Here is a 22734-nt window from a genome sequence, read left to right on the forward strand (position 1 = left end):
TACCACGGGCCCAGGATGGGAGAAGGTCAGCATGTTTCCTGAATAGTTGACACCCTCACACTGTATAATGAAGTGTTAAAAAAAAAATAGTCGTCAGTGTGTTACAGATGACAGAAGTTGCAATTGAGATAGAGGATGGGTGTGAGTAGGAGTTATCTAGGTGCCTCCTGAGCTGAGCTGGGGGGGTGAGTGGACAGGTGGTGACGGGAGAGTCCCCAGGGGACGCATCCAGGCAGATGCACAGAGTCAGGGATAGAGATGGAGCAGAGCGGCAGCTGAGGGGAGGCTGGTTGGAGCATGGGGTCGCTGTGGAGGAGACGTGGGAAATTAAATGGAAAGATGAGACAAGAGGAGGGTGTGAAGAAGGAGGGTGGACACGCTGGAGCTTTCCAAGGTCGACTAACTCGCTCCTTCTCTGCTTGCTAACCGTCACCACCATCACAATGGACTGTCCTAGGCCTTAAGTTCTTTGAGGGCGCAGTGGCTATATCTGGATGTAATAAACTTTCAATAAGAAAAGCTCTTGAGTAAAATGTCAATTTTCTCCTGTTCCTACTCATTAATACTGCACGTGGTTCTTGTCTTTTTCTTCTTGACTGTTATATAAATACAAAAAAACAAAACAAAAAACACAGCTGGATTCCTGTAGCCTTAGACAGCAACTAAAAAGATGCAAAATGTTAAGAGGGGTGGGAACACCCACCTCTCCCCCATTTTTCATAGAGCACAACTGTGCAGGGACCAATTAATATAGCCCTGCTGGATGTGAACAGTGATGACTCAGTGTGACCGAGGCAAATTCAGTGATGTTTGAATGGGAAATGGGAGAAAGTTGCAACCATCCTCATCACCGTGACCTGGGGCAAGCCTGGAGCGGCTCAGTATTTTCTCTCCTCCCAAGATTTCTTACACCTTTGATTTTGGAAGTTGTTCAGAAGAAACTGCATTAAAGGAGAAAGAAAGCATTAGACTGTTTCTTTCCAGTTTCTCTTTGTTTAGTTGTCTGTCTGCTGGGTACCTTTAGGTTAATGATATCTAAATATTTGCTGACATCATAACGTTTTTGTGTTTGAGGAGGTAGTAGGGTAGAGTGGGTAAAAGCATGAGGTTTAGAGCCAGGCTGCTTGGGTTTCAATCCTGGCTCCTCCACTCTCTGGCCGTATGACTTTGGACAAGGTCCTTTAATTTTCTGCACCTCGCTTTTTGAAAAGGAGGATAGTTTTAGTCCCTACGTCATAAGGTTATTGTGAAGATTAAGTGAAGTTCACGTATAAAGACTCTTACAAAGAGCTGACATGGTGCCTGGTATACCATAAGTGTTCAGAAAATGAACACTGTCATTATTTAGGGTTTCCATTTGTGGAAAGGGGAGCTGGGACTGATAAGGTAGTAGGACCAGTGCACACACTTAAGCGGTAGATTCTAGGCTCAGCTCTGCCACTAAATCGTGTGACAAACTTTCTGGGCCTTATTTTTTTCATCTCTTAGAGGGTCCAATAACACGTTATCTTTCTCCCAGGGGTTTGGGGTCAAATGCGATCATGAAGTGCCTTGAAAAGTATAAAACAGCACAAATGCCAAATTTTATCACTGCTGTTGTTGTAGGAGTGGTGGTGGTAGTTAATGATGATATTGATAAAAATGGATCCAGGTTCTAAAAATGTTTTAAGTTAATTACTTTTTATTGAGGTACAGTTGATTTACAGTATTGTATTAGTTCCCGGTATATAGCAAAGCGATTCAGTTATTTTTTTCAGATTATTTTCCATTATAGGTTATTATAAGATATTGAACATTGTTCCCCATGTTACACAGTAAATCCTTGTTGCTTATCTGTTTCATATATGGTAGTGTGTATCTGTTAATCCCATACTCCTAATTTATCCCCCCCCTTTTACCCCTTTGGTAACCATACATTTGTTTTCTATTTTTGCGAGTCTTTCTGTTTTGTAAATAGATTCATTTGTATTGTTTTCTAGATTCCACATATAAGTGATATCATCTAATATTTGTCTTTCTCTGTCCGACTTACTGAAACGGGTCCAATTTTAAATGTAAAAAGCATGAGGAGTGATCGCCTCGCGGCAGTCAAGCACGTTTGTTTTCTCTTTCTTGAAATAAAATAACGTTTCATGTTTTCTTCCTCCCAGAAACCTTGGGGAGCTGATAGATCGGTTCGTGGCCGATTTCAAAGCCCAGGGGCCACCTAAGCCCAACACGGACGAGGGGGGCGCCGTGCTCCCCAGCTGCGCCGACCTCTTTGTCTACTACAAGAAGTGCATGGTGCAGTGCTCGCAGCTCAGTACCGGGGAGCCGATGATCGCCCTGACCACTATTTTCCAGAAGTACCTCCGAGAGTATGCCTGGAAAATCCTCTCTGGCAACCTGCCCAAGTGAGTCCTGTTCTTCCTGGTCTGACCGGAGAAGTGAGATTCTGAATATACCTAAGTATGGAAATCTTTAAGGAAATCCGCCCTGAAGCTGTTCGCTAAACTGCCAAGAGTATCAGGGAGGAAAACACCCTTATGGAGTTCCCAAGGGTCTGAGACTGTTTCCTCTCAAATGGGATTCCACAGCTGATCAGGACCGCCAGAGGAAATCAGTACTGCCACGCTGGCCACTAGCATAGGTCAGATCCTGCCACGGTGGACTCAGGGGAGTCAGTCCCATTATAGACGTGCTTAGTTTACATGGATTCAGTGATAGGTACTTGGCAAAAGAAGTGGGGTGGTGGTAGCAATGACTTTTGAACAGCAAGGGCAGTTTCATTCAGGCCAAAGTCTCTCTTCTGGTGTGTGTATCTTGCTCTCCTGGGTTGAGTCTAATGTTTAAAGATGTGGTAGGATTTGGGGAAAGGTGGTTGCATAGCATAGCTCCTAATTATGGCGACTTCACTCTGTTATTCTGGGGCATTAAAATATTGTTATATAGCTTATTACTTGAAATAAATGGATTGTTCGACTAGAGTTTTAGAGATATTTTGGTTATATAGCAATTTCTATTGTAATAGAATATGATCTGAAGCAATGCTTCAGAATCCAGTAATTATAAATCACTCCCATAGCTAAATTCAACAGTTTGGAATTTAGTTTCTGTCACTGTCACTGAAATGTGTCATATATAGGAGTTTTACATAATTGGGAGGAAAGAAAAATAAAATCCCTTCGCTCTACAAGAGATTTGAAGTAACAGACATGTTTTACACATGAGAATTTCTTTGAATATGATAAACATTATTTTTAAATTTTTGATAACTTTTATCCTGATTTTCAAAATACTGCAAGTTTGTTATAGTTTGTAAAACACAGAAAAGCACAAAGATGAAGATAAAAATCACCACCCAGTGAAAACAGGTTTAACTTTTCAGTATACATTTTTCTATTCTTTCTTTATATGTGTAATGTGTGTGACTGAATGCTTCTGTTTATTTGTTTAACAGGACTGGACTATAGTGCTTATAGTTTTATACCCTGCTTTGTCATGATGTGAGCATTTTGCCATGTGTATTAGTCAGTGTCACAGCAGGAAACAAATGGTACTCAGCTGGGATATTATTACTAAAGCCACTGTTCACAGAAATGGGGGCAGGTGAAAGGAACCAAGGGAGGATTCTGAAGCATCCAAACTCTAGTGGGTAATTGTTACTACTTTAAAACTCACGTGACAGCTAGGGCTGTGGACAAAGGGCTGCCTAACAGAAACTGTAGTCATAGGGGCCACTGCCAGGACCACACTGAAGCAGAGGGAGCAGGAAGGCTAGTTGTTACTCTGACTTCTCTCTCCTCAACCTCTCTGACTTCCTACAGCCTCTGCTGATGGCTGAAACCAACAGGAGCCCAGGGGGCTGGGGAGCCTGGGTGAAAAGTCTGTAGAGGTCAGTCTCCCAAGCGGTGAAAAGGGAAGAGAAGAGCAGAGAACAGTCAGCACAGTAAAAATATTCAAGACACTTTTTTTTTCCAGATTTTTTCTTTTTATGTATGTATGTATGTATGGCTGCATTGGGTCTTTGTTGCTGTGTGCGGGCTTTTCTCTAGTTGCAGCAAGCGGGGGCTGCTCTTCATCGTGGTGCGCGGGCTTCTCATTGCGGTGGCTTCTCTTGTTGCGACGCACCGGCTCTAGGCGCATGGGCTTCAGTATTTGTGGCTCACGGGCTCTAGAGCACAGGCTCAGTAGTTGTGGCGCACGGGCTTAGTTGCTCCGCGGCATGTGGGATCTTCCCGGATCAGGGCTCGAACCTGTGTATCCTGCATTGGCAGGCGGGTTCTTAACCACTGCGCCACCAGGGAAGCCCCATCAAGACACTTTTAATGATGCTATGATGTTCCCACATACTGAAGGCCCTCAGCTAACTTCTGAGATTTCTTATTGATCATTCTCTTAATTGACCATTTATGTTGGGTTCAGTATTTTGGTATTTTAAATAACATTCAGAAGAGCATCCTTGAACAGACGTAGAACTACTGGGTCAAAGAGTCTGAACGTTTTTTTAAGCTCCTGAAAAATACCTCCAAAAAAGTTGTACAATTTAAAGCTCCTAACCCGTAGTGGAAGAGACAGCCAGTGTCCTCATACCCTTATAAGTACTAGAAATTAAGATGTTTTCAAATCTTTGATTACCTAAGACTGGGAAGTTTAGGTGTGTGTGTGTGTGTGTGTGTGTGTGTGTGTGTGTGTGTGTGTGTGTGTGTGTGTGTGTGTGTGTGTTTTAAAGGAAAAATTTCTCTTATTTTTAAGGTAAATATCATTGATTTCTGTCTTCTTAAAAAATAGACTCTCACAGTTGAAATTTTATTTATAACTGCAGGAAGTTATTTTAAAAACTGCTTTTTTATTTTTTGTGATCACATGATTAGATCAGTAGGAAGAGATGACGTGCTTTTTTGTTTCTTGAGGCAGTCAGGCCTTTGGCCAGGAACCATGTCTTAACATTCACTTCTGAACCCCTCCACAAGCACGAAGACAAGCTCCCATGCAGAATTTTCTTAACTGAGAGAAACAGTTGGGGAACCAGCTTTTGCACCACACATGACTCTGAATGAGCTGTACAGATCAGGAAATGCCACGCTAAGCAGAGAGGCCGCTCAGCAGAGCAGAGTCATTGTAGTTAACATGACGGATGGCTGGCTCACTGTTGGGATCGTCGCTTCCTATTTCTGATGGTCAGAGTATTTAAACAAATGACAGTCAAGGTCAGGTCACTCGGAAAGGGCCTCATTGTGTGTGGATTTGTTTGGGCCACGTCCAGCCTCTCCTTCCCCTGTTTCTTTGTCTTACAACGTGCAGTTTCCGGGTCAGGAAGCAAATGAGGAGTCCTGGCCTGACTGGTCCCTATGCCTTTTCCTCAGAACCACAAGCAGCGGCGGTGGGTTGACCATCAGCAGCCTCCTCAAGGAAAAGGAGGGCTCAGAAGTGGCCAAGTTCACCCTGGAGGAGCTCTGCCTCATCTGCAGCATCCTGAGCACTGCAGAGTACTGCTTGGCCACCACCCAGCAGGTGAGCCGCCCGGGCTGCCCTTGCGCCACCTCCTCCTTTTCCTGAGCCGCCTGGGCCACTTAGCTCAGTGGGTAAGAATATGGGCCCCAACGAGGCCACACACAACCTTGGGCAGAACAGCTGGTCTCCCACAGGGGAAAACTCGAGTTCCAGCCAGGGGACGGCCCAGGCAGCCCCCTTGCAGAAGGACCTTGTTAAAAGGAGACTGGGCAAGAAAGTGTGACTGGTCTCCTCCCCAGAGCTGTGTAAGCTACTCAAAGAGCATGACGTGCCCTCTTGAAAATAGGTCAGTAGCCCTGTCTCCCACGTGCTAAAAGCAGTTACAATCGTAGTGGTGGTAGGCCCCAGCCTTAGTGGTGATGAGTCACAACCAGTGATTCCATTCTCAGGAGTGTTACCAGGCTCATTGAAAATCCTTTGGGCTTTTATGTGTCTCCTGAAATGTATGGAGCATATTCTCAATCTGCAGAAACAAATAACCATTGTCTGCATGCTGACGTTCAGGAACTGGGAAGCAGGAAAGGGTAATGTCTCTGCTGGAGCTCCCATTAGCAGAAGGAAGACCAGAAGAATTTTCTGTTCAGCCTTAGATGTGGGATTAGAAGTTCCTTTCCACATTTCCAACCCTGCCAACCCTTCCCTTTGGACTTCTGTGAGAGAATACATTTCCATTTTAAGCCACCAAGTTTGTAGTAATTTGCTACGGCAGCGTTAGGAAACTAATTATAGGAGTCAGCCTGAATGAACTCTACTGGTCAAAGATGAGACATACAAGTATCAGTGAGAATGTTAGCTACAGTCGATTGTAAACATCAAATATGTTTAAATCCATTTGGTTATAATGATTTTTAAAATTCACTTATCACCTTGGAAGATACTAAGAAACCACTGGTATGAATTGAATACTGGTAAATAAAGGAAAAGTTCTTATCCTGCCTTTCCTATCTGACTTGTACCTCAGGATAACCAAATCACAGACAATGGGAAGTATATTTTTATAGCAGATTTTCAGTTCATAAATGAAGAAGAAAAGATATTGAATTCAAATATCATTCTTTTATACCTCTTAATGGAATAATAGATCTGGGCATTGACCATCAATGGCTGCTGACATTACAAAAAGAGAGACAACCAAACATGTTTTCTCCTGATGGAAGTACACAGCACTATCATGAAGGAGTTTTCTTTTTTTTTTTACTCTCTTTCTATCTTTTTCTTTTTCATTCTTTTTTTTTTTTTTTTTTTTTTTTTTGGTTGGTGCTGTGTGACTTGTGGGATCTTCATTCCCCGACCATGGATGGAACCCCGGCCATGGCAGTGAAAGCGCCGAGTCCTAACCACTGGACCGCCAGGGGATTCCCATGAAGGAGTTTTCTTTAAAAAAAGAAAAATCTGAATCTGATCAAGCTTTTACATCAAGCTACAATTTACAGGAAATACAAGGGATAGAGGAGCATGCTAATTAGTACCTTGTGGATACAATCAATGAGATCAAACTATGAGAAAATCTACGGGCAAACAACCTAGTTTCCTTAAGAAAAAATGACAGGGGTTTGGGGGGCGGGTTGCAAAAAGAAATGGAGGGAGAAACCAAAGAGACTTGAGAATCCAAGCAATGAAGAATTGAAAAATAATACTTAGAAAACAATGCCAATAATGTGTCAATATCGGTTCATTAATTGTAACACTTTTACGCTTAACACCTGCATGGGGTGTGCCATTCCCTCCTTCAAGAGATCTTAATGAAGCACTGATTATGTACCAGGCATTGTATTTGGTATTAATTCACAGAGGTGAACAGAGTAGACAAATTTCTTACTGTCATGGAACTTAGAACTAATAAAGGAGCCAGATAATAAATAAGTAAGACAAGATGTAACCTCAATTTTGTTCTAAGTGCTGGGAAGGAAACAGATGTTGCAGTGCTAGTTAGGGAGTTGCCTACTGAGGTAGAGTAGTCAAGGAGGGCCTCCTGGAGGAGGTGATATTGAAGCAGAGACCTGAGGGGTGGGAAGGAGACTGCCAAGTAAGGAGCTTGGAAGGGATGGGCAGTGGTGGTGGGGGGTGGCAAAGCAAAGGAGCTGGCTAGGACGGGGGAGCAGAGAGTGCTTCGGAGAGAGGAAGTAGGACGTGTGAAGGCCCTGAGGGGGAAAAGACCCGGTGTCTTCCAGAACCTTAAGAGGTCTGTATAACTGAAGCCAGGCGGACAAGGGGGAAAGCAAGATGCGGGCCCTGAAGCTAGACAGGACCCAAATCATAGTTAGAAGTTTGGATTTTATTTTCAGTGTTAACAGGGAAAGGCCGCTAGAGAGTTGAAGCCTTGAGAGCCTGCGCCGTAATTTTTCTCCTCAATCCCTTATAAACGTGTAGATTGTTTCCAGTTTTTCACTAATATAAACGACAGCAGAATGTGAGCTTTATGAGAAGAGGATCTTATCTGTTTTTTTCACCAGCTAACTCCCTTATGCTATGACAGAGCCTGGCACTCTATTTAGAATAGACTTTCAGTAAATATTGGTTTAATTCATGAATGCTGCAAAGAACACGTGCGCATCTCCGTACCTTGTTCTCACTACTCGTTGAAATATCTTTCTAGATGCGAAATCGCTGGCCAAAAGAGTGTGTATATTTAAATGTTTGCCTTTTAAATAAGTTCCCTTCCCAAAAGGTACATTAATTTACCCATTCCTAGGAGTCACTTTTAAATCTAAGACAAAACATTCTTTATTCTTAGAGTTTCTGTAATAAATAGGTTTGGGGATGCTCGGTGAAGCAATTCCCGGGATGTTTTGAGGTATTTACAATTCCCGGTCAGTTGTATTTTTCTTCGAGGCTGCTGGAGCGTGGCCAGCGTTTCTCCCCGCTTGGCTGTAGGATGATGCCGGCAGAAACTGTGTTTCTTTTGTTTATTTTGGTATCCCTCAACACCTTAACGCGGTGGGTGGCCCAGCCCAGCGCTCAGGGAATACTTTACCTGATTTTATTGCGACCCACCACTGGAGGCTTCCAGTGTTGGTGGGTAAGCCAGCAGTTCACGAGGCAGGGGGTATTCTAAAAATGGGGATCTGTTTAAATTGTCAGTGTGTCATGAGAACCAAGTACAGTGCAGGGCCAAAGGGCACAGGCTCTGGAGGAAGTTTGATTCCCAGCCCTACCACTCACTGTCCTGGGTAGGGCATGCCTCCATCTTCTCAAATATCAAAGAAGGATCATAACAGAATCTTCCTTACAGGGCAGTGAAAATTAAATGAGTCCATACACGGAAAGTGCCTGGAATTATACCGGAATCCTCACACTCAGTCAATGTTAAGTATCGTTACGTTGCTCCTTCCGATAAGCATTAAGTATGTCGTTCTCTCTGTTACTCTCTAACAGCTGGAAGAGAAACTCAAGGAGAAGGTCGACATAAGTCTGACTGAACGAATCAATCTGACTGGAGAAATGGACACATTCAGCACGTATGTACTCGCGCGCCTGCTCGAGGCCTGCCTTTCCCCCTGCACGGAGCAGCGTGTCTCAGGCCATCAGCGTAGGTTACTACAGAACCTGAGAAGTTTCCAGAGCCTTCTGTTGGATCAGGATTATTTTCTCCACCAGCCACCAAGGAGCCTTAGAAGTTGGTGCAGCTGCCCCCCATCCCACCTCCTCAAATACAATCATTTTTAGCTTATGGGGGCTTTACTGTTGCACTATCTAGAATAACAAGAGAAAAGAAATCCCCCCTTGGCCATCCCTGCAGGAAGGTCAGGTCCAGGGCCTCCTATGTGACCCGCTAAATCTACAGAGAGCCAGCCCCACCTCCAGTGTTTCAAGGGTATAAAGGGTGAGCAGCCTGATTTTAGCCACTGGGGGGCGGGGGAGGGCAAGTGTATTTGGGGTGGAAGAGTGTCTGTCCAAGGAGTTCAGCCTGTAAAGCCTTCTTGAAACAGTTATTGCCCTGGTGCTACCTGGCAGGATTTTGTCCTGGTCGTTAAATGAGATTTGGGAAAGCCAAGCTTCTGCTTTCACATCAGCCACTTACTGAGGAAAAGTCCAAATTCTCTTCTTAGGTCATTTTCTCTCAACTTCCCCCCCACCCCCGCAAGATCTGATTTAAACATTTTGGGTAAACGGGTCCTTTTGGAGGAGGTAGCAAAGAGGAATTCTGGGTGTAGCAACTGGGGAGACGAGCCGTGGAATCTGGTGTCCTGACTGAGTAGGAACACATCCGAGTGAGACCAGGACACACAGCAAGAAGGAGGGCGGAGCCAAAACACTCCTCCTTGTCATTCATTCCTTTCTGAAATGAAACTCAAGTTTTTCTGAGGAAATGGTGCATCTAAGTTTTACACAGGTGCCTGAAACATTTGGAAGGGGCTGTGTCGGTCAGTCGTTCGTTCACAGTTCACTTTTGTAAGCTGTGCCCACAGTAGTGTGTTTGATTTGCAGTGTCATCTCCAGCAGCATTCAGCTGTTGGTTCAGGATCTCGATGCTGCCTGTGACCCCGCCCTGACAGCCATGAGCAAGGTAAGCTTTTAGGAAGTGCTTCTTCCTGAATGTCCAAGAGTGACCCCAGGTGGTTTCTCCCTGCCCTGCCTGTAGCTCCTGCAGGCTCTTCAGTGCTTAAAGCACCAGTTGGGAGGAGAACGGAGCCCTCCAGGAGTTTGCTAAAGCACTCAATTGACCTTGCACCTGAAGTCAATTGCCTGTCCTTTGAGAATGAGACGGGGAGCAGGTGTGTTTCCGAAGTTTGAAGGAGAGTTTGCTTTTTTTTTTTAAATCGTTTTTATTTATTTATTTATTTTTGGCTGCGTTGGGCCTTCATTGCTGTGCGCGGGCTTTCTCTAGTTGCGGCGAACGGGGGTTACTCTTCGTTGCAGTGCACAGGCTTCTCATTGCAGTGGCTTCTCTTGTCGCGGAGCACGGGCTCTAGGCGCACGGGCTTCAGTAGTTGTGGCACAAGGGCTCAGTAGTTGTGGCTCAGGGGCTCAGTAGTTGTGGCTCACGGGCTCTAGATCACAGGCTCAGTAGTTGTAGCTCACGGGCTTAGTTGTTCCGCAGCATGTGGGATCTTCCTCGACCAGGGCTCGAACCTGTGTCCCTGCATCGGCAGGTGGATTCTTAACCACTGCTCCACCAGGGAAGTCCGTGAGGTTGCCTTTGATCAGCATCTGACACGTGCCGAAAACCCTTCATGTGGCGGCAGTCACTTCAGACTCATTTTCATTCCTGCCCACTGAGAAGTTTTTCCGACTCTCTCTGCGCTCTCGTGCCGGTGCAGGATCATTTGATCAGGTTGCGGACCCTGGTTTTCTAATATCGTGGTGGCCCGTCAGCCAGCCCTCAGTCCGCAGGCCCCTCCTTTGGCGCTTATCACGTGCAGCTTCATGTTGCTCTTTGGCTTTTACGTGCCTGTGTCTTTTCTTCCTAAAAGAAAATCAATTCCTTAAGTTCATGGACCACATAGAATAGAGAAGACTCATACTTGTTGATTAATTAGGTTGGAAATAGGCAATTCTTCATTGATTTCTAAGCCAAATAACACGAAGTTGCCCACTCTTTGAACCTTCTAGAGCAGGGGTCGGCAGACTACAGCCAGTGAGCCAAATCTGGTCTGCTGCCAGAGAAAGTTTTATTGGAACACAGCCACGCTCATTCATTTATATATTATCTATGGCTGCTTTTGCGCTACAACGGCAGAATTAAGTAGTTGCAACTGAGACTAGATGACTCGCAAAGCCTAAGATATAAACAGTCTGGCCCTTTACAGAAAAATTTTGCCAATGCCTATTCTAGAGTCGTAGACTCTTGGAACATTCTTACAAATTCTAGAGAAAGAACTTCTCTGGGGCATACTGACCAGTAGCAGAGTAGAACACTGGCTTCAGAATCAGACAGACTTAACTCTCCTCATTTTTCCTTTGGGCGTGTTAAGCAAGTAACAACCTCTCTGGGCCCAAGTTACCTCATCAGTATGTGAAATGCCAGGATCTGCCTTCTGGGGAGAGTGACTGGTCTGGTGCCAATAAACGTTAGTCCTCTTTCCCTCTTGTCAGGAGTGGCCGTGTCACAAGGTTGTGTAAACACACATTTGCTGTGAATTTGGTTTTGTAGTAGATTGTAAATATTTAACAAAACTAGGGCTAAGACCAAAACTTAAGCTTTGGAGTTTTATGGCGCTCAGTGGGGAGTCCTGAGTAGCTGATGTCACAGAGTTTCCATTCAAAAGGCCCTTCCTTTCACCAATCAGATATGGATGTGTATTTCCAGCATCCAAGTGTTTACAAGCAGAATACTCCAAGCAGGCAAAGGGAGACTCACTGATTTTCTGAAAGGAACGTGACTCTGAAGATTGGTTTTGTGGGTTCTGATTATCCCCTCGCTGCTGGGGAACACTCCCTACATCCTGAACATGATCTGTTCCGGCTGCCATCTCTCCTGCACTGCCACACACTTTCGATTGGAATGCAGCTGGCGAAAGAATTTTTACATTTACCAAAGGAAGAGTGGATTTTTCTTTTTCAGTAAAATAACAGTTGTAGGGGGTTTAACACTCCAGGTGTTGCTTATATGAACTGTCAGTTCATTAGGTGGATTTCCCTCAAACTGCCCCCACCACCCATCTCTCCACCATACCCACACCAGCAAACACTAACAGAGACCATACCTCCAGAATCTTTTGTTTACATCATAGGAAAACCACAGATGTGGGAAGGCAGCAGCTGGGAGGCCGTTACTCTTTGTCTGAGTCTTCTGGAGTTCTAGCAAAATGAAATCCATGTGATGAAAATGACCAGATATAAACAAGCCAAGTGGTCACAAACCGATTAAACAAATACCCTCTGTTATTTGTGCCTGCCTTCTGTTCTGTGTAGTTTCTTCTAGGATTTTTTAAAACTTTTGTTTTGTGATAATGCTTATTCCTGTCTGTGATTCCATCATTTTTGCTGCTAGTTGAACAGTTCATTTCAGACTACCCAGCACGGTGCTGGGAGTCCCAAGGCTGGGAAAGATGTGGACCTTATTCCAAGGTGCTTAGATTCCAGAAAGTGTGGGGTAAGAGATGTGTGAGATGAGGGGGGTTAAGGTATGAGGAAATCAGTACCAGAAGTACAGACTACACCCTTCTCAAAGGAGGAGAGTTCAGGACTTCCCTGGCAGTCCGGTGGTTAGGACTCCGAGCTTCCACTGCAGGGTTCGATCCCTGGTTGGGCAACTAAGATCCCACATGTTGCGCTCACACGCCCGTGCAGCGTGGCCAAGACAAAGCAAAACAAACAGACGAAAAAAGAGGAGAGTTCACATCCAGGTGGGGAAGCAAAGAAAGCCTTCTTAAGGAAGTAGCGTTTGAAACAGACCACCAAGGATGGCAACGTTTTGAAGAGATTTGTGATTAAGAGGGCATTCTGAGCTGAGTGGCAACATGAACACAGGTTTATAAAGCTAGGAGAGCTCAGCACTTGTCAGCATTGCCAGTCTCCTTACACATCTTTGGAATTCCACAGAGCACTCTGGGTGTGCTTGCACCTACGTAGTCAAGGCTGGAAACAGGGCTGCCCTTGAGGAGCTTATATTCTGGTGGGGCAAAAACTTAGAATAATTGATGCTGTAAATAACTATTTTATAAATGGTGAGAAAATGAGCATTGGGCTCGCCAAAGTGGAGCGGTGTCGTCAGATGATTCTGAGTTGAGGGAAGGAGGCTTCTTTGGCAAGATGGATTGAGCCAAGAAACTGAGTTATGTCATCCTCCTGCGAGGAGACCTCCTTCTCATTGAAGGCACCCCATGATCTCCTTGGTTAGCATACTGGGCTTTTATGATTTGTCCCTTCACTACCTTGTTGGTTCTGCCACTCCTGTGTGTATAACTATACTCCAGCCTCCGAGCCACTTTTCTTTCTCTGAATGCATTACTTTTTTTGTGGCTTCCACACCTTTTCTCATTCTGTTCTTTCTGCTTAGAATTCTCTTTCCACCCTTGTCTGCCCAATTAGCTCACCCTTTAAAATCCAGTTCAAATGTCTGCCTGCTTTTAGAAAATTGAGGTATAATTCACAAACAATAAAATTCATCCTTTTAAAATGTATAATTCGGTGGAACCACTACCACCGTCTAATTCCAGGACATCTTCATCACGTGAAAAAGAAACCCCATACTCGTTAGCAGTCACTCCCCATTTCCCTGACGGTCACTAATCTACTTTCTGTCTCTAGGGATTTGCCTATTGTGGACATTTCACATAAATAGAATCAAACACTATGTGGCCTTTTGTGACCGGATTTCTCCACTTAGCCTAATGTTTTCAATGTTCATCTATGGGGTAGCACGTATCAGTACTTCACTCCTTTCTATGGCTGAATAATACTCCCTTGTATATGGTTAAACCACATTTGGTTTATTCATGATCAGTCAATGGACATTTGGATTGAGTCCACTTTTTAACTCTTATGAGTAATGCTATGAATATTCATGTACATGTTTCTGTGTGAATATGTTTTCAATTCTCTTGTATACATACCTAGGAGTAGAACTGCTGGGTCATCTGGTAGCTCTACGTGTAACGTTTGAGGAGCTGCCAAACTGTTTTCCACAGCAGCTGCACCATTTTACATTCCTACCAGCAATGAGTGAAGGTTCTCATTTTTCTATATCAACACTCATCAACACTTTAAAAGAAAAATTATAGCCATTCTAGTGGGTGTGAAGTGGTATCTCATTGTGGTTTCAACTTGTATTTGCAGTTCCCTGATGACTAACACGTTGAGCAGCTTCTCATGTGCTTATTGGACATCTGTATATCTTCTTTGAAAAAATGTCAGTTCAACTCCTTGGCCCATTTTAAAATTGGGTTGTCTTTCTATTGTTGAGTTGTGAAAGTTCTTTTTATAGTCTGGATACTAGACTCCTTGTCAGATACATGAATTGCAGATATTTTCTCCTTTTCCATGTGTTGTCTTTTTACTTTCTTGATCATGTGCATTGAAGCACTAAAGTTTTAAATTTTGATGAAGTTCAGTTTTTGTATTTTTTCTTCTGGTGCTTGTGCTTTTGGTGTTACACCTATGATACCATTACCTAATCCAAAATTATGAAGATTTACACCTATATTTTCTTCTAAGCATTTTATAGTTTTAGCTCTTACATTTAGGCCTTCAATCCATTTTGAGTTAATTTTTGTATATGGTGTGAAGTAAGGATTCAGTTTCATTCCTTTGCATGTAGATGTCCAACTGTCCCGGTACCATTTGTTGAAAAGACTATTTATTCTTTACCCATTGGGTGGTCTTGAGACTCTTGTCAAAAATCAGTTGACCATAAGTACATGGGTTTATTTCTGGACTCTCAATTCTATTCCATTGATCTGTATGTCTTTCCTCATGCCAGTACCACACTGTTCTGATTATTATAGATTTGTAGTAAGCTTTAAAATCAGGAAGTATGCATCTTCCAATTTTGTTCTTTTTCAAGATTGTTTTGGCTATTTTGAGTCTTTTCCAATGTCACCATTTTTTGTCTCATCCAGAGTGTTTTCCTCCCTCAAGACACCACGGCACCTATACTAACTCTCTACTTTGTTGTACAATTATTTTTATATCTGTGTCCCACCCCCGTTAAGCTTTGAACAACTCATGGGCTGTGTCTTACTCATTTTTTGATCTCCACAGCACAGCACAGCACAGTTCTTGTTTAACTGTAGTACTCCGTGAATGACTTTGAAAGTAAAAAAGACAGGAAGAACAAAAGTTTGTAGACACCCATTTGACCAAAGAATGGTGACAAAGTAAGACATAGGTAGTAACTCTCCTGAACAGATTTAGCTGGGTAGAGCTGGTAGACATAGGTTAGGAAACTTGGGCATCTTTATTGGAAACGGCAGGATTGTAGACTCCTGGAAGCCTCCAGGCGCATCCAGGTGCTGTTGAGGATGATGTGATGCTCCTGGATGGTACTTAATAGCAGGGCTTCTTTCTTCAACAAGTAGCATCCTGGAGCTGATTGAAGAAAAGTCAGAAATAGGAAATGCCCACATCTAGCTATTAGCTTCCCAGCTGTGGGCAAGAGCCCTGCTGCTGGAAAAGGAGAGGAGAACACAGAGGGGCAAAGTTTGGTAGAAAATCCACAGGAATGTCTTTAAACAGGCCAGGCCCACATGGAGGGAGGGGAATATGAGGAGAGTTTAGTGGTTTCTCTGAAACTGTAACCTAGAGATTACAGTACAGTTGATGATAAGTTATGTCAAAATTACCTTTCAGACCACTTTCCCCTCCCATATTGCATTATTCTCTTAGATGAGCTCTGTGAGATGATAGTAAGTTGTTATCTACCGAGCGCTTACCAGGAATCAGCACCCAAAGGCATTATCTCGTTTAATTCTGACAAATATGTAAGGTACCTGTGTTAGTTCCTTCTCTCTTTCACAGATAAGGGAACTGAAACTCAGAGAAGTTAGGTCGCTTGTCAGATCTCTTAGATAACATGTGGCAGAGCCCGGGCTCAGGTCTCCCCTCTGTGCAGGATTGTACCACACCGCACTTACAGAGTAAGAGTTAGTGTTTTTGGCACACGTGGAAACTGAGGCAAAAATGAGCGTAAGCAACTTGTCTAAAAGCGCGGAAATGATGACAGTGTGTGCCCGGTACTGCTGGGTTCACACGAGTGTGCATTCACGCTCACTTTGACTATGAGCTCTTCAAGCACTTACAAGCATCCTGTTAGATATTGGTCTTCAGCATTTCTCAGTCTGACACTGACTTTCCTGCAGGGGAGAAATCGGGTTGAGCAGCCAACCCAAGTAGTGCAGTCTGCTCTGCACGTTTCTCCCTAAAACTAATGAATTGTCATTCTGGGGGGTGTGTTGCTTGGTTTTCTTTTTCATAAAAAAAGCCATATAGGTTTATAACAGCGAAGCCAAAAATAAAACCAAGTCTCCTGATTCTTGAAAAGGAAGTTGTTTGGAGTGCTTCGGTGGAAATGTGAAGAGTTTTGTCTTTTAAATGTAAATTCTGTGAATTCTTAGGAATTAGTATGTCTGCTTATGGCCTTTTGTAGGATTTTTTTTTTTAACAAGTAGCATTAAAAAAAAAAAAATCTGTGGCTTCCTTAAAAGGTCCTGTGGTGCTCTCCTCACTCTGTCCTTTTCCCTAGGGCTACTCACATCACTAGATTTAAAGAATCTAAGTCTCTGTCCAAAATCAAACAAACTTAGCTTTTTGCCCATTAATGGTAGTTTTAAGGAAAAAAAAAAAACCCAAATTAAATTTCCTTACAGTCTGGCATGTAATTTCTATTAGGTTTCAAGATCATGAACATGTACTAATTTAGGAGGCCGCCTTACTATCCCCCAAAGACATTTCGAAATAGCTAGAACAGTCCTCAAATCTGTTCTCATTTCCCTCTGTCATTAAAATGTAGATCTGTTTCAGGAGGCCCACAGAGCTCCATGGTTAAGAAATCCTCAATTTCATGTACCACCTATAATCAAAGCACATCTTTCTTTCTTCGTAAAAGAGATTTTTTTTTCATTATGACCAAAACAAATTACCTTCATTACAGAAAATTACAGATTTTTAAAAAGAAGAAATTTGGGCTTCCCTGGTGGCGCAGTGGTTGAGAGTCCGCCTGCCGATGCAGGGGACACGGGTTTGTGCCCCGGTCTGGGGAGATCCCACATGCCGCAGAGCGGCTGGACCCGTGAGCCATGGCCACTGAGCCTGCGCGTCTGGAGCCTGTGCTCCGCAATGGGAGAGGCCACAACAGTGAGAGGCCCACGTACCGCAAAAAAAAAAAAAAAAAAAGAGAAGAAGAAAATTTAAATCACCCGTAATTCTGATTAATAGACATATTTCATTCTTTCTATGCATATACTTTTAAATTAAATAAGTTTATACTTTAGTTACTATGTAACCTGTTTTTCTCATTTAGCAGGTTTTAATAGTTTTCTGTGTCATTTGATCTAGAGCTATGATATTTTTAGTGATTGCATAGTATTCCACAGTACAGAGTATTTACTGTTAAAATCATAACAATAGTTAACATTTACCATGGAATTAATACATGCCAGGTACTATGTTATGAGCATTCGCTGTGCTGTCTTTCAGTAACTGTATAGATTATACACATTATCATCATCCCAATTCTATGTCTGAGAAAACTGAGGCACAGAGAGTTTGGTCACTTGCCCAAGTCACTCACTTAGCAAGTTGCACAGACAGTATTAGAACTCATGACTGGTGACTCCAGATTCCTTCATCCTAAGTACTATCATCTGTTGCCCTTGAAATGTAAGTGATCATTTCACTTTTGATGGATTTTTGGCTATTTCCAATTTTTCACATTTATAAACAGTATGACAGTGGACAAGTTCGTGTGTGTGTATGTTTTCTGAGCCTCATAATTATTAACTTCAGATTAACTGCCGTAAAGGAAATTGCAGAGATCTAAAGCTATGTAAAATGCTAAGATTTTTTGATAGATATTTTAAATTTGCCTTTAAGAAAGGTTATACGGGGGGCTCCCCTGGTGGCGCAGTGGTTGAGAGTCCGCCTGCCGATGCCGGGGACATGGGTTCGTGCCCCGGTCCAGGAGGGTCCCACATGCCACGGAGCGGCTAGGCCCGTGAGCCATGGCCGCTGAGGCTGTGCGTCCGGAGCCTGTGCTCTGCAACGGGAGAGGCCACAGCAGTGAGAGGCCCGCGTACCGCAAAAAAAAAAAAAAAAAAAAGAAAGGTTATACGGGGACTTCCGTGGTGGTGCAGCAGTTAAGAATCCGTCTGCCAATGCAGGGGACACGGGTTTGAGCCCTGGTCTGGGAAGATCCCACCTGCTGCGGAGCAACTAAGCCTGTGCACCACAACTACTGTGCTCTAGAGTACTGTGCACTCTAGAGCCCGTGAGCCACAACTACTGAGCCCCCGTGCCACAACTGCTGAGCCCGTGTGCCACAACTACTGAAGCCCGTGTGCCTACAGCCTGTGCTCCGAAACAAAGAGAAGCCACCGCAATGGGAAGGCCGCGCACTGCAACGAAAAGTAGCCCCCCCTCGCCTCAACCAGAGAAAGCCCGCGTGCAGCAAGGAAGACCTAATGCAGCCAAAAATAAAATAAATAAAAATAGATAAATTTATTTTAAAAAAAAAAGAAAAGTTATACAAATTCACCTTCCCATTGGCCCAGCAGTGAATGGGAGAAAAAATCTACACCTATGTCATCTTCTTTTAATATTTATTTATTTTGTTATTTTGGCTGCTCCGGGTCTTAGTTGTGGCACGTGGGATCTTTGTTGCGGCATGCGAACTCTTAGTTGCGGCATGCATGTGGGGTCTAGTTCCCCTATCAGGGATCAAACCCGGGCCCCCTGCATTGGGAGCATGCAGTCTTACCCACTGGACCACCAGGGAAGTCCCTATATCTATATATCTTCTTAGAGCCTTTTTTGCTCCACTTTCTATCCTGGGTCTTCTTGGTTTTCCTCCTGGAGTTAAGGAATGTGTATCCCTGATCAAAGAGGTGAGGAGAGTCATCCTTTCCTCCCCCTCTGCACCACCATCACCACCACTACATCATCTGCTGTGGACAAGCTCGTTCTGTACGTAGATCCCAGATCCCTCAGCGAATTTCAAGTTCATTTCAGGTGGTAACACTTCTTTTGGAAAGCAACGTGGTAAAGTGGAAAGAACATGGATTTTGGAGTTAGTCAGACCAATATCTAGATCTCAACCATTCGGACTTACCAGTTATGCTTCATTAGACCAGCCCCTTATTGTCCGCAAGGCTGTCTTATCATCTATAAAGCAGGAGTAAGAATACCTTCTTCGCTGCATAATCATAAGCAGTAGGTTCACAGGAAAATGTCAATCATCGTGCTTGGTGCACAGTAGGTGCTCGATAGATGCTCCCTCCTCTTTTTTATTCCCTCCACAGTTCTTGGTTCAGTGCTGTACATGGGGAAGGTGCCTAGAAACATAGCACACGCTTGTTCTATGAGTAAAAGTAGCCCCGACAGACGTGAGAGTGTGCGCGTGTGCGTGTGTGCATGCCTGGGGCCAGTGGCCCAGCAGCCTAAACTGTAGCACTAGACTGATTACCTGCAGTGTTCCCAGACTCCACATGTCTGAATCCGTGCTCTGTTCAGGTCTACTCCCATGAGCAGGATGAGTACTTGGGAAGTTGAATTCTCACTTAAGGAAAATCAGTTTCTTAGGAGACCCCTTTGTAAGTTTTACACAGCCGTGGAGAAACACAAGTTCCATAGTAAACTAGTGTGGAGCCCTGTCCTCTGATCAGTGGATGGGTCAGAATTCTCTGCTCCTGTGGGTTCTCGCCAGGAAGAATGAGCATCTCCCTGACCCTCCCTGTGAGGTGCAGCCACACACTCCTCCCCAGGTGGCAGAAACCACGGGCGCTGGCGACGCCCCGGGCCTCACAACCTCTCCCTCAGGCCAAGTGTGGGGTCCTACAGGCTCTGGCATTGTCCTCTTGATCCTTTCCTTGCTTGCTGTTTCTGTCACTCCTACATCTTAGTTACCGCTTCTTTTGCAAACTGTTTTTCTTGTTTATATAGCACCAGTGGTATTCAACCCCACCCCACCTTCTAAACAAAAAGCGCAGAAGGAAAAACTTGAAGTATGGAGGGGTAAATTTTAAAGGTCAGATGCAAAGTTCATCTGAAAAAGTTGGAGTCTTACTTCGACTGATGGCTTTTCAGGATGTTTGTTCTTCCAGTGCAAGCTACTGTTTGTGTCCCTTTTTGAAAGAGAACTTTGCTTGATCCCTGTGTATTTCATTAGCTTCTCCGTGAGAAACTAGGCTCCCCTTGAACTAGGGCCAGTTGAGTGCTTTGTTCTTTGTTTTCTTTGTTTTAAATCATTTGTTAACAGGTGTCTAGGAAGTGGCCTCGTATAGTGCTTGGGCTGTAGATGGACCTGGGCTGCCTCCACTCTGCTGTTGACTAGCTGTGTGACTTTGGGCAGGTGACCTCTCCTCTTTGAGCTTTTTGAGTCTCCTCGTCAATAAGACCGCTGTGAGGAAGATGACGTCTGAATAGTAATGAGATGATGTTTGCAAAGTGCCAGGCCAAGCAGCCTGCACACGGTAGGCCCTGATGTAGGTATATTGGGTCATTCGAGTTACAACCCAAACCCTAAGTCATTGGGATGGGTGATGGCAACGCATCCATCCTAGGCAGTGGCTGGACAGCATCACCGCTGACGATATTTTGTTCATTTTTTAGAAAATAGTCCGAGCAATGTCAACTTTCATTGTTTTCCAGTACTTTAAATTCTTTTCTTACTTCATAAAGCTGACTTAAATTTAAACTTGCGAATCTACTTGACTTTTGCCAATACTTCCTTTAACTTGACCGGTGGAGTCCTAACTGGCTTAAGTATTAAGGCAAATCCAGTCTTTTCACACCGATTCCCAATGTGGGCACGTATTGACGTGGCCAGTGGTGATCAAGAGGAGATAGCTCTCCAGCGGGAACTTGAACTCACGCCGCACACTCCGTCTTGCCCCGGAGCTGCTTTGGAACCGATGACAGGACATGTCACCACCTCCCTCTGTGGTCGTCTTCTGTCGATGGAGAACCGTTATGCGTAGATAATTGTTTATGAACTTTTTGAGCTGTTGAAACCTAAACTGCTGCCGACTTGGAAAACAGTGGTCATTACTATGGACGAGCTTTGCGTCGGGTGGAGGGGTGGTGCGTCCCGCTCTCTACCCAGTTGACTGTGCCGTCCTGGGGCCTGCTGCTCCGGAGCCGCTGCCGAGCTGGGAGCAGAAGATGAAGCGTAGGTGCTAACAGCACCTGCCAATTCTGGCCTCAACCCTGTGCGCTCATTTAAAACCCCCTAGGATGTTCCTTGTTTGGATGGGTCACATCTCTAAAATCAGATGGAAGAGAAGCCTCTTGAATAAAATAGAAGAAAAAGAGGAAAACATTACACATAGCCAAAGAATTAGAATATAAAGTCAGTTCATATTAGACTTTTCTACCATCTCTCCATTCTTCATTTTTATTTTTTTCCCAGTAAGAGAATTAGAGACCCTTTTCTTTCTGGAGCCTCACTATGAAAGCTTGCGTAAGACTTCATGTGCCTGGGCCTTGGTTTTCTTATCTGTAAAATGAAGACGGAGGTGCCTTCCTGCTTTGCCGTGGTTCTGTCCTTGCACAGACTGAAAGCTTTCAGGATATAAATATCTGCTGACTTGAAGAAACATTCGGGTAAAACATAGAGTCATTTGAGCTTCCCAGGAGCTGGGGGATCATCCACGTACAATATGATTCTTTCAAACAAGTTCTCTCAGGATTGAATTTTTCCTTTCCCCAAGAGCTCTATAAAAATAGTATTTTCTTGCCAGAGACATCAAGGCCTCAGAACTACTGCCCTCGTTCTGTGAACGTGTTACATGGTTTGTGTTTGGCGTAGGGTCCTTTTATCAGACAGCCCGGCTCCGTTCTGAGAGGCTGACTCAGCAGAGCCCCAGCGCGGGGCAGGCTGGGAGCTGGTAAGACCTCCCTTCTCCCATGTGTATCCGAGGCGGAAGCAGTATCACACCACTGCTTCTTTCTCCCTTTGACTGTACATGCTTTCAGAGCATTTTCCCTAGTTCTGCTCAGGTTGTGAGAACTTAAGCCCAGCAGGTCTCTCGTGTTTGTTCATGGCCTGGTCAGGGGTCACACAGGGCTTCTCAGTGATGCCCATCTCCCCCGCACCTGCCATCTACACAGTCCCTGTCCTGTTCCCCACGGCACTATCTTAACCTCTGACCTGCCCCTCGTGTTTGCCAGAGATCCTCTTTCCTTCCCCTTGATTGAAATCCCACAGAACCCCAAAGGCTCTAGGAGTAAGAGTCTAATGTTTGATTATGGAAATTTTCAATTATATACAAAAGTAGAGAAAACAGAAAAGTAGAAGAAATAAGCCACCAAAAAGCAGAGAAAATAAGCTACAAGGATATAATGTACAACACAGGGGATATAGCCAATATTTTATAATAACTATAAATGGAGCATCACGTTTCAAAACTGTGAGTCACTCAGAAACCAGCACAACACTGTAAATCAGCTATACCTTTTAAAAGTTGTGAGTTGCTATATTGTACACCTGTAACTGTTGCTGTATTATACACCTGTACAATACACCTGTATTGTACAGCAACTATACTTCAGAAAAAATAGAGAAAACAGTATAATGAACCTCATGTACCCATCACCCAGCTTCACTAATCTTGTTTCACCTGCTCCTCCCAGCACTAGATTATT

General features: G+C 44.1%; 1 protein-coding gene across 8 annotated transcripts in view; it reads left to right on the forward strand.

Annotated features, from left to right (window-relative positions):
* Positions 1-22734, forward strand: part of VPS53 (VPS53 subunit of GARP complex) — a 138010-nt gene that overhangs the window by 81427 nt on the left and 33849 nt on the right. For all 8 annotated transcript variants that reach the window (XR_007473479.1, XR_007473478.1, XR_007473475.1 and 5 more), the window contains 4 exons: positions 2151-2393; positions 5346-5493; positions 8869-8951; positions 9922-10000. Coding sequence is in view for 2 of the 8 variants with exons in the window: in XM_004267078.3 (XP_004267126.1) it covers positions 2151-2393; positions 5346-5493; positions 8869-8951; positions 9922-10000 (553 nt within the window). In the remaining 6 variants the exon portion in view is untranslated. The remainder of the gene's footprint in view (positions 1-2150; positions 2394-5345; positions 5494-8868; positions 8952-9921; positions 10001-22734) is intronic.

Source organism: Orcinus orca, chromosome 19 (genome assembly GCF_937001465.1).
Source record: "Orcinus orca chromosome 19, mOrcOrc1.1, whole genome shotgun sequence".
Lineage (NCBI taxonomy): Eukaryota > Metazoa > Chordata > Mammalia > Artiodactyla > Delphinidae > Orcinus > Orcinus orca.